The sequence below is a fragment of the Podarcis bocagei genome (assembly GCF_964188305.1).
Source record: "Podarcis bocagei genome assembly, chromosome: 1".
Lineage (NCBI taxonomy): Eukaryota > Metazoa > Chordata > Lepidosauria > Squamata > Lacertidae > Podarcis > Podarcis bocagei.
The window spans coordinates 135,642,039-135,654,705 of NC_138125.1; the positions used below are offsets into that span (position 1 = coordinate 135,642,039).

General features: G+C 41.6%; 1 protein-coding gene across 7 annotated transcripts in view; it reads left to right on the forward strand.

Annotated features, from left to right (window-relative positions):
- AGAP1 (ArfGAP with GTPase domain, ankyrin repeat and PH domain 1) overlaps positions 1-12,667 on the forward strand; it is a 326,092-nt gene that overhangs the window by 253,940 nt on the left and 59,485 nt on the right. For 4 of the 7 annotated variants that reach the window (XM_081203561.1, XM_081203562.1, XM_081203559.1 and 1 more), the window contains one exon: positions 4,675-4,752. The exons of the other annotated variants lie outside the window; for them this stretch is intronic. In XM_081203561.1, the coding sequence (XP_081059687.1) occupies positions 4,675-4,752 (78 nt within the window). The remainder of the gene's footprint in view (positions 1-4,674; positions 4,753-12,667) is intronic. 7 annotated transcript variants of the gene reach the window in all.

Genomic DNA, 12,667 nt, shown 5'->3' on the forward strand with positions numbered 1-12,667 from the left:
ATTAAGCCTTCTCAGCATAAGTTCTTTCTTTAAAAAACAAACAAGGAAAGCAACTACAGAATTCAGGTATGCAGTTTAACTTTTCCCCCTTGCTGTCATTAAATATAGCATGCCATATTATTGGTAGGAAAGCAGTCACAGGACATTTAATATCATGGGATATACAGTATAGATATTCGTTTTCTAGTTAATTACTATTTTATTGATTGTGGGCAGATTGCAGGTCCTCATTTTGATAAACACCTACAGGGAAAAGGGTTGTCCAACAAACTTCAGCATTTGTATCAGGAGAATTTTATGCAAGATCTTCAGATAAGGGTTAGAATTTTCCTAATTTTTCTATTATAACTTTTGAATGAGCCAGCTGCAGTGTTGCATTTTGTGCTGGTTATAACAATATTAACAATAAAACGGATTTTCACAGCTATCATTTAAATCAGTATTAGCATATGTACATAGATGTTGCATCTAGTTGGACCTGTGTGTGTGTTAAATAGTACAGAATATGCATTGCTCAGTACAGATTCCAGTACAGTGGTACCTCGGTTTACTAACTTAGTCCATTCCGGAAGTCCGTTCTTAAACCAAAACCGTTCTTAAGCCAAGGCGCGCTTTCGCTAATGAGGCCTCCCACCACTGGTGCTCTTCCACTGTTCAGCTTCCGTTCTTAGACCGAGGTAAACCGGGACACTACCTCCTGTTTGGTGGAGTTGGTAAATCAAATAGTTCGTAAACAGGGCTGTTCTTAAACCGAGGTACCACTGTATTCTGATAATCCCAGTTTTTGTTTAGAAGAGGGTGACAGTATTTGACAGTATTTCTGTCCTCAGAAATACGTGGTGAAATCTCAGTAGGCAGAGCTTGGGCATAATTTCTATTTAGGCATACTTGCATATTAAAGTTACAAAATTCAATTGTACTGCAACATATTTTAGGTTGTTTTATCACCAGATTTCTTCCTCCATGGCCGGACCTAGATTCTGTGTTTCAAAACTCATTGCCAGGGCTTTGGAAAGTGTATGCAAAAGTCTATCACGGGGTCAGCAACCTTTTTCAGCCATGGGCCGGCCCACCGTCCCTCAGACCATGTGGTGGGCCAGACTATATTTTGCAAAACAAAACAAATTCCTATGCCCCATAAATAACCCAGAGATGCATTTTAAGTAAAAGTACATTCCTGGACCATCCACAGGCCGGATTGAGAAGGCGATTGGGCCGCATCCGGCTCACAGGCCTTAGGTTGCCTACACCGGTCTATCAGAATGAACATTGCACTTTTAGACCACCTCAGAACACAGGAAGACTGACTGGACTGTTTATTCAGGCACGAGACAGTACTTTGCTGTTATGAATCTGAATGAATAATGCTGTACTTCGGTGGACAGATAAGATATTGTACAAAGTTACATGTTGCAGGATCTTGATCCATGTTATTTTTAAAAAGAGCTGTAGGAATCCTGAACTAGATCAGAGCGACAACCTTGCTGTAGGGGGTGGGGGTGGGATAGTGATGGTGTTAAACCCTTTCCTCTTCTTGCTGTGTCCACAGTTGAACTCTCCCACCTCAAGTCTGCTGCTTTAGCCATACTTTGGCAGAGGGCACAATATAAGTCCTGGTTTCTTCCCTCAGTGAAAACTGATTTTGATCAGTGTTATGCCCTTCTCAGTAGAGGCTGATCCATAATGGCGAATGTGTCAGTTCCACCTCACTTGGGCTCCGGCTCCACCAGTGTTCTGGCCCACCAGTCCCAGTGGCCAACACTGCCCATCGATCCTGGATCCAATTTGGGATTGCCATAGTTGCCGTGTGATTACAGATCCCCTGCATAATTTGTGGCTTGTCCCTTAGAGGTGCAGCATGCAAATATATAAAGCTGTCTTATTCTAAATCAGTCTTGGTCTGTCTAGCCCCTGCCAAAGAGGCTCCATCAAAATTGTTATACCCCTCTTTGAATTGCTAGCAGTGTGGGGCAAGCATTATTAATATGGTGTTGGGCCACCCAATTATAAAGTATTCTGAGGTGATGTTTTGGAAACAGTTTAGTACTGGAATCCTCACTGTGCTTTAAAGATGTGCATATTTTAATAAACTTCTTGTACTCCGACGCTTAAGACAGAAAATAGCACCTTTCACATAGGATGGATATTTGTACTGTTTAAGTTAACATGAGCATGTGTTGTTGTTGGCATCAATCTTGTCTCTGGAGACAGTGGAAGAATGTGCCATCCAAGGCAAACCATTGGATACTTCCAGTACCTGCTGTGGCCATAGAGACCAATACGTTTGGTTTCGCTGTTAGATGCACCATAGAATTTATTCTCTCTGTGCTCCTCCCAGAAGAGCATAAAGAGCATATTTAGTGTACATTGCTTCTTCCAGTTCATTTGCTTGAAATAACACAACTCACTTTCCTCTCTCTCCTCTCCTTCTATTGTTCCCCCACATTTGGGGGAAAATATTATATATGGGTGGGGTTTTCTCCTTTTTCCTTACTTGTGATTGGTTTAAAAATAGCAATTTAAGCATGTTTACTGGCACACTATCATCTACTCTGACTGGCAGTAGTCTCTCCCATATTCTTTCACTGGCAATTCCAGGAATTTTACCTGAGGCCTTCTGCATTCAACACTTGCGCACCAGCACTAAGCTATGGTCCTCCTTCATTCCAAAGTAAAACATGTTTCCTTGCTGCCATCATTACCACATTATAGACATAATAGTGCATTATCACATGTCTTCCGTCAGATTCACATTGGGATTTCCTCCTCTTGCACTCTAGCCACAGTCCCACCAAGTGGCCCTACACATCTCACCATGCCCTGGCAAAACCAAATCTTGACAGGTGCACCATCCATGTCAACCAGAAAATCATCCAGGGTAAGGCATCCAGATTCTGTAGGTTTTCAGGGGTGGATCATCCCAGTCCCTCCACCCTTGGGTGGTACTGCCACAGCTATACCAAACCTCACCAGGGTACCGAGTACAGGATGGGCAAAAGTTGAGTCAACCTTCTAGTTCACCTACCCTGGTCTCTGTCATGCCCCTGTCACCCACAATTTTGATAACTGACTTATTTTGGACAGGCCTGTAAATCACCAACAGCAGCACCAGATCTGACTGCAAGTCTTCTGGCTTCATCAAATCCTGATTGCAAATGGGCATAGTAGAGGAAACAAGGACCTTGATGTAATTCATCTCTCAACTCTGGATCATGACCCCCCCCACCTGCCTTCCCCCTTCCTCTTCCTTCCACCCAGTTCCAGTCACACAAGCACATGATGTCACACATTTTAAGCACTAAAATGATGACACTAGTGAAGGAAATCAATGCACATCTCATGTGTCCCTCTGCCCCCCCTCCCACCTTGCTGAGGCATAATCTTATCCCATTGTGTTTGCTTCTGAGGATGTAATAAGGTGCACTTAATCTAAAACAGAAGTGAAAGCTTCCAAACCCATCCTTAAGGCTTCTCCAGGAGATTACAGTGGAAATGAAGAGCCCACAAGGCCAGCATTCACTGAGGCTTATTCTCATAATGTTGAACCATGCTCTGGCCTTATGACTGAGCAAAGTCACTATCTCCCATTCCCGCCTGCCTCAAAATATTGCTGTAGAGATAATGGGGCTTGTGGTCAGAACATGTAGTGTTGGTTTGTTAGCCCCTGTAAGTGTGGCAGTACTGAAGCGTGGCATACAAATCTTTTAAATAAACATGTAGGAAGCCTGAACTCCCTCAAAGAAGGAAATTAAATAAGTAATAAATGATACTAACCCAAATAATACTAAAAATCCTTTGGAAACCAAAAGGAGTAACTAGTCATCAACAGCATCACTTAAACCTTGCCCTTCAAACAAGAATTTATACTTTCTGTGTCTGAAAAAGAGTAAAATTTGCATACGGACAACATCAGCGTAAGTTAAAACAATCGTTAAGTTAATACCATGTAGGCAAATAAAAACGTATCTGAGGCCGTTTGCCTTATCTAAATGTATTGCTCTGTCACCTGGAGTAAAAGTTTTATGCTTCCAAATATCAGTATTTATGCAATTGAATTTGTTGTTTTGGAAAAGTGGAGTTTCTAGTGTCGCACTGACTACTGTGAATTACAGTCATACCTTGGGATAAATGTGCTTCAAGTTAAGTATTTTCATGTTGTGCACCGCGGCGACCCGGAAGTAATGGAGCACGTTACTTCCAGGTTTCACTGCACGTGAATGCGCAAACGGTCAAAATGACATCACGTGCATATGCGGAAGCGGCGAAACGCGACCCACGCAGATGCAAGTTGTGTTCGCTTCAGGATGTGAATGGGGCTCCGGAACGGATCCTGTTCGCATCCCGAGGTACCACTGTAATTGTGGTTTGTCTAAGAGGAGAATACCTTTTCTATTTATTTAGCTTTTACATTTTGATGATAAAGTATTCTTGGTTTAAAGTTCTTAAGAAGTTATGAGCTTTTGATAAGAATCTTCTTTCTGCTTGAAAAGCAAGGTGTTTAAAAGCTTTACTCTGGGCAAGATGTGTGCAGCTGTTTCCCACATAGGCTTTTGCTTGTATTTTACTTCATATGCTGCTTCAACCTTTTTCCCCCTCCTTTTTTTTTCATTTTTTCTGTTCTTTCTTTTACTCTTCTCTTTTTTTCTCTCTCCCCTTTCTGCTCTCTGGATGCAGCCAAACGCAAAGCGTGGAAACTAAACCGTGTTGGTAGCCTGCGAAATATATACAGCAGCAGCAGCACCAACACTGAAGGTAACAAAATCAAAGCACCATCATGTAGAGGAACTGCTCCCTCTCCCAGCGGTATCTTCCTTGCCTCTCCCTTTCCCCCAAATCCTGGGATAGCAATAAAATTTGCCCAAAGCACGTGTGCTTTCATGTTGTGTATGCAGAGCCATTCCTTTGGTCTTTTCATCTTTCTGTTTGTGTGTTTTATTTTGCCATTCATGTTCCTTTCAGTTTACTTAAATTTTGACCTTTCCCTCTAGTCGTGGAGTAGTGATGTTTAAATTACTTCAAGAACCCATTTTCTTCAATTTTTTTTATTTTCCCTTTATACATGTGGGCACTCAATGTAATATTTCCCAAGTTATTACAGTTTTTTAAAGTGTTGGTATCAGGTGTAATGATCTGTAGCCAAATACAATAGTGTGCTGTGACATTTAAGTAACAGTCTTAATTTGTTTTGTGAAAGCATTCTCCATAATGCTTTCTGCAGCTCTAATCCAAAAGCGAGACAGAGCCAAACCATTTGCATGTGCTACTCTTGCTTGTAAATTCTGTATATTGTTGTATTTCTAAAGGTCGCCTGGTGCCAAAGTTCACAAATTGACTTACATTGCTGTTTTCAGTGAAGGCAGCCATCATGGCTTTTGTATAATAGCAGATTGAATTTCTTTCCTTCACCTTCATTTGAACAATGCAATTATAAACTGCCTTCTTTTTTTCCTTTCTTTTTTTACAAAGGTCAAAGGTCAAAATTACTTGGAAACCAAGGGGGGGGGAATCTTCATCCACCATCTCAGAGACCGTATAAACGGTGATGCTGAATGCAAAATAGGTCACAATTCAGTAATCTTCTTGTAATGGGGGGAATTTTTTTTCACTTAAGTGCAAACCAAATGGGTCAAGTAATCACAAGCGCATGCCCTTACACTAATTGACTTATTTTGGAATGATTATAACTATAATATTTTTCTTAATGTCACTGTTTTCTGGGCTGTTGGTTTTAGTGATTGAGAAGAGACAGCATTAAATCTCTTGTAAATTTTAAATTGCATGCTATTTCTGTAAACAAGTCCCTGTGTTCACATTCTGATCATTAACCTTTGGTGATTTATATCACAATCTCTTTTTTTCACAATTACTACTCTATCTCAGGCAGTTGCCTTACTTACCACCAGATAAAATGTATCTGGGACACAAAAGTGCTTTTTTACAGCCACTTGTTAGGGAGCAATTTTACTATAATATTGGTTTATTTTCCATTGTAAAGATTAAATTGTCACCTTTTAAAATAACAAAGCTGTAAGCTCTGAGACAATATTTGCTACCTTTCAAATGGCTTTTAGAAGAAAAACTGGGACCAAATTAGTCATAAATATCCACTGCCTGAGAATAGTAAATAAGGATTGTTTTTCGCAGTTAAAACAGAACTGCACATGTTCACTGCTTTCACCCCCAAAGTGCTTCACTGAATATTTCTGTATTTTGCTCTTTCATTTGTTTTGTCTACATAGTGTTCCATTTCATCTTGATAATATTAGGTTTCATTATTTCCTAGTTATCATTTTGAGAAGTGAAAGTATATTACCTTGTTTGCCACCAAAATATTTATTTAATTAGAAAATGTTTAAAATATTTGCTGGAAAATATATCCTAGCAGTGTGCTAATTCCATTATATATAAAGCGTGACTAATTTCCACCAACCAATTAAAAACAAATGTGCATAAAATGATTATTCAAAGCAAAGATAAAAATCAATAAAACATTCAAAACAAATATAACTGACACGTGATTGGGTAAGCTTGCTAAAACAAAGGTTTTCAGCAGTCAAACAATATAGTGAGGGCACCTCCTTACATCAATGGGCATAGAATTCCAGGTCAGAGATATTACCACACTAAAGGAATTACATCTTTCAATGTGGAACAAACAAAAAGCACTTGCAAAGTTCGGGTTTTGCAAATCAAAGTAATCAGATAGGTGCATGGGGTAAGACTATCCCTTAAGTGAACTGGTCTCAAGCCATTAAGGACTTGCACGTACTGATGGCAACACCTTGAGCATGGCCTGCTAATCAATCAGTAGCCACTGCAGAACTTTGACCAAAAGCTGACAAACTCTCAATGTGGCAGCATTCTGAACTTAACTGCAGTTTCCAGATCAACCACAAGAGAAGCCACACATAGAGTGCATTGTCGTAATTCAACCTTGAATTTGCCACAGTGTCTGAACGAATGTGGACAAACTATCCGGATCCAGAAATGGTTGCAACTGTCATACCAGTGGTTCTAATCACTGAGGCTGCTTGGGCCTCCACTGACAAAACTGGACCCAGGAGCACCCCTAGACTGTGGGGGAGTGCATTCCCATCCAGAACAGGCAATTGACCGATACAGTCAGATACAATACCCACTCAACCACAGAGCCTACATCTTGTGAAGATTCAAGATGTTTGTTTTCTCTCAGTCAGCCCACTACTGCATGCAGGCAGCAATCTAGGGCCTGTATGACCTCCCACAATTCAGATGTTATGGAGAAGTAGAGCCTTTGCCCCAAGTCTCCTAATGGCTGCTCCCAATGGCTTCATGTAGATGTTAAACAGCACTGGGGAGAAAATGGTGACCTGTGGCACTCCATAGCATAACTTCCAGGGTTCCAAAAGCATACTTTCAGTTTTCAATAACTCACAAGGTGTCAGTGAGTTTTTCTTTAATCAGAGAAACAAAACAGCTCAGACCTGAGCACAGCAACTCTTCCCAGTGGTCTTGCCCCAGTGAAGCAATTGTAAGGGCTGAAGGTCTCCTCCTTCTACAGCTCCCTAAGTCCCCTCCTCCCCCAGGCCCTTCCCAAGCAACCTGAGACTTCTTTGCCTTGTCTCTTTGTTCTGCCCTCTTCATACATCTGTGGGTTCTGGGAGACCAGGGGGGAAGGGAGCTTGTCACAGCAGGAAAGGGAGATACCTGTGCTTTTTCACAAACCTGACTCATCTCTGCCTTTTGGCTTCCCTCCCTCCCCCCCTTATTTCAGCTTTTGCTTCTGCCTCTGATTCTGGACTGCTCTCTGTTACAGCCTCTTCTTGCTCATTAAACCCTGTTGCCTCTTCAGCTTCCAACACCACCTCTTCCCAGTCTGTTCCCTCTTCTCCCTCTGACTTCTAATTGCCATCCCACCACCAATCCCCTGGCTCTGAGCCTTCTTCCCTTGAGGGTTCTCCACCTGGTTCCTCCCACCACTCCTCTGCATCCAGCCAGTCCGTGACAATACAGGAGGGAAACTGAGGCCCATTTGGTCCCATTACTTGGTCCCATGACTGAAGTTCCACACCCCTGACTTTAAGAATCCAGGAAAGGCACAATTTCATGGTGACAAAATAGCCCAGAAGAGGATGTTGGAGATAGGTGGTTCAGAGTTAGTATCGGAGGAGAAACAGGGAAGAGATGATGATGATGATGATGATGATGATGATGATGATAAGGAAATGCAGGCAGAGGAGGTAGATTGTGCTGAAAGAAGGGGCCAGAGAGAGTGTTGGGTTTCGCAGGATACTGAGTAAGTCTGCAGGCTTTAACAGGCTGATGCAGTACTCCGTGAAGTGCTGGGTCAGAGTGACTCAGCGGGAATGTGATTGGCTATCACCTGTTTTAAAAAGGAAAGCCTGTTCAACAGTGATTGTGGTGGTTGTGCTGTGGTGTGGTGGTGCTGTGGTGGAGAGTATTCGTTTGCCTTAAGGAGCAGGTACTCTGTATGGACTGTTTTTGTAAATACTTGTATATAGCTCACATTAAAAAGACTGCACTGAAAAGAAACCTGGGACTCTGAGCGTTTCTGCTGAAAGCGCCGCGAGGAATTTGCGACAGGGAGAACCCCACCTAAGGCTTATAGACAAGGAGTGTTGTGGTGTTGCTTGGGAAGGGAGCAAGGAACGTGAAGATACGAGAGGAGAGGACTCTTGAGACAGGCTGTAGGCAGAGACAAGGAGTGTTGTGGTGTTGCTTGGGAAGGGAGCAAGGAACGTGAAGATACGAGAGGAGAGGACTCTTGAGACAGGCTGTAGGCAGAGACATTCACATAGAGTTGTAATATGTCCCTGGCCTTGGATATTCCTTGACCAAATCTTTTTTATTATTAAGAAAAAATAAATAAAAATAAACTCATACAAGTTATCTTACCATTTCTGAATGCTGACTGTTAGAGCTGTTTCTTATCTCTCTGCTAGTTCCCATGATACACAAGTGTTACTAATGACTAATTTGGACTTATGAAAGCTCAAATATATGCTATTTTACGAATTCTTTTTTTACTTTGAGAAATGTGTTTTATTATTATTATTATTATTATTATTATTATTATTATTATTATTATTTACATAAAAGTGCTATTAAAAATGAAGAAAAATAGAAGAAAAAGTATATAGTATATCACTATATTGTTAGCAGTTAACAATTACCATTTTGAACATACTGTATTTTGTATAAAAGAGTTCCAAATTTCATTATACTTGTCCATGCAAAGTCTACCTCTATAAGCAATCTGCTTATAGGTGGCAAGAGTAGTCAGGTCTTCAATCCATTGAATTAACGGAGCCGTACATTTATCTTTCCATTGCAGCAACATCAGTCTTTTGGCCCTAGTGAGGGCATGGAGAAACCATTTGCGTTGTCCAGTGCTCAAATTCTACGTAGTAGATATATAATTCAAAAGCGTATTAACCTCTGAAAAATAGGTATTTGCATTTTGGAAATCAATTAATAAAACTAGTATGATAAGTTGGATAGATAAAAGTTGTTAAATATTTATTTATACTGGAGCAAACAACTCTACTGAGTGCTTTCTTGAGTGCCTTCACCGTTTAATATCCAAATCCCCCCAAAGTAGTTATTTACTTTCTGCTATCCTTCAAATATAGAAAACTTCCTGCCCGTTAACCCTCTGTATGCTAAATTCCCAGGGGGAGGGGTGATGATTAATTGGCCCACTAACCTTTTAGAGGAAAAATAAAATAAAGAATGGCAACAACCTGGATCTGTGTTAAGAGTAGGATTCTTTTTGAAATCAGTTTGATGGCCAAGTTGCTTGTCCCTGAAGATAACAAAATTAGCCACGTGGGACTTCGTCTGCATAGAAACTGGACACAATTAGAGTAATATTCACTGTTGTTAATGCAGTTTGGGATAATTGGGCAAGTTGATTTTGACAGGTTGATGGTGCTAAAATACTATTATAGTGGACCTTTCCATGCATAACAGTTAAACTTAGGAAACTGTTTAATAAAATGTTGTGATTGGGCTCACAGGGATTTAAACTGCACAAACTGCAATACTGTTGGGTTTAAAAGTTAACCGTTTAGTTCTGAAACCAGCTTTTGAGAGTATAACCATCTTTCCATCAGACCTTTCGTGAACAGAGATAACTTCCTCAGGATATGTCTGAACTGCATTCAGAGTCTGTAGTAGCCAAATCCCTGTAAGAAATGTCTTGCTATGGATATTCAAAAGTGCTACCTAACTCCTTATCTCTGGTGACTCCATAGGAAGCTGCCTTATGCCATTGGTCCATCTCACTCAGTGCTGTCAACACTGACAGGCTGCAGCTAACCGGGCCAAACTAAAGAAAAAAGCTATTGAGCCTGTGCCCTTCTGTATGCAAAGCAGGTGTTCTACTAATCAGCAGTTGCCCTCAGTGAACAGATGAGGATCAAGCAGCCATGATCTAGAGATCCTTTCCTGAGAGCAGCAGTAGTCTTGTGGCCTCTGCACCTGCAGCCAATCAACATCTCCTGACTGCACCACAGGCCACTGTTTTAACTTTGTGTGGGGTTTGTTGTTGGTAGTGATTTTTATTGAGGGAGGGGAGGTGTATCTGGGAGGAGAGCTGGGGAGAGCCTGGGAGTCCAATTGCAGTGGTTCAGAGTAGGGGGAAGTGTGGCATGAGAGGTGGGGCAGGCTGGGTAAGGGGCACACAGCACAGGCAGTTAGTGACTGTGACATGTGCCAACTCCTCCTCCAACATGGGGAATTGCAGTTGTCCTGTCAGCCAGACCTTGGATCTGCCGCTGCTGTTGCTGAATGCTAGGTAGATCTGAATTGGACCTCCCTCATCTATGATCTGATTATGGATGAGGAGACTGATCTGGCACGTATCATTGAGACCTGGGTGGGTGAGCAGGGCAGAGTTGGTCTCACCCAGCTGTGCCCATCTGGGTGCTTGGTGTAGCATTAGGCCAGACGTTCAAGTCAGGGAGGGGACTTGTGGTCTATACAGATTCTCCCTCTCTTTATTTCCAGGCTTTCTGTCCAGCTAAGGGGGGGGGGGATCTGGAATGTGTGTTCTTGGCATTGGGCAATCGAGACAGATCAGGGATTCTGCTAGTTTACCGCCCACCTCACTGCCCAGCAGTCTCCCTGCCTGAGCTGAAAGAGCTGGTTTGGGAGGCAGTGTTGAGGATTCCCAGACTGCTGTTTTGGGGGGACTTCCACATCCATGCCGAGGTGACTGGCTCTGAGGTGGCTCAGGATTTCATGACTGCTATGATGACGCGGGTGGCGCTGTGGGTAAAATCGCAGTGCCTAGGACTTGCCGATCGTATGGTCGGCGGCTTGAATTGTTAACATTTATCTGAACTAACTCGATATGAGTTCAAAACTCTTTAAAAAACAACTGTGTGGAAATGGTGAGAATGTGCTAAAGTTGAGCTTCAAAACATATACAACCATCATCATAGAAGAAATAAACACCCTACAACAAATCAATTTTGGTTACTATGACAAACTAGACATGTCAGGAGTTTTTTCTGCTTTCCTCATCTTTTAAACTTAGGTTGAAAGTTCATTTTCAATATAAACCTACCAATAAATAACAAGAGAAGATAATATAGGACTTAGAAGCTTGGGGTAAATACAAACGAGTGACTAAGTGAATGTAAAACTGGTTGTGATAGCCAGCATAAATAAGTACAAAGGAACATTCATCCGAGAAGAAGATTCTAGAGTAAAAGAATGCAAAAAGATTAGAACAGCAACAAAAGCAAAACTCCATATCTAGGCAGATGATCTGACCAAAAGGGAAGTTGATTATTTTGAAATTTTGTTTCTCCAACTGTCTCAAGCAGAGCTTTCCAAGCTGTGTGTTGTGACACGTTAGTGTGTCGGCTGCAGTGTGTAGGTGTGTCACACAAACACTCCCCGTGCTCCTCCTGGGACTGGAAAGAGTTAGTTTAACCTCTGGTTTGCTAGTAAAACTAAATTACTGTGTCACAAAATGATGCATATCCAAAAAGTGTGTCACCAACTTGAAAAGTTTGGGAAGCTCTGGTCTAAAGTCAAGGTAGAGCAATGATTCCAATGATGAGCAATTTCATTCTTCAGCCAACAAACAATATTAGGGCTTTGTGACTTACATGGTACATATCCTCTGGTTGAGTGGAATTCAGGTTGAATGGAAAAAATTGACAGACAATTGAAGAGATTTTTTTGAAGGATTTTTACCCACAGTATTGCACTACTGGGCAGATCTACCACATTTTAAAAAGTGTCCACCCCTAACATCCTCTCCAGCACACATTAGAAAAATCAGTGTTCCTTTTTGCCAATTCCACCAGGAATTCCACTGGGATCCACCTTAGTACCACTTTTATCATGGACTCCTTTACCCTCCTATATAACCTTAATAGGAGACATCCGCCGTATAACACTTGCTGAATTGTAACTTTTATTTTTGATCCCAAATCTGCTCCCCAAATTTCTTTCAGATTCTTTTTAGGACTTTCTCCTATTTTTTTCAAGTGAAAAGTAGAAAATTTGGGGAGAGAAACCTCACCCTGCTTTCATGGCATTTCCCTGTGATGTGTGTCCAGGTGTGCTATGGTCAGGCCCTCTTTTCATTTTCCAAATGAGGGACAGAGTTATGAGCACCCTTTGTCTGCTGCATCTGTTCTTTTCTTAA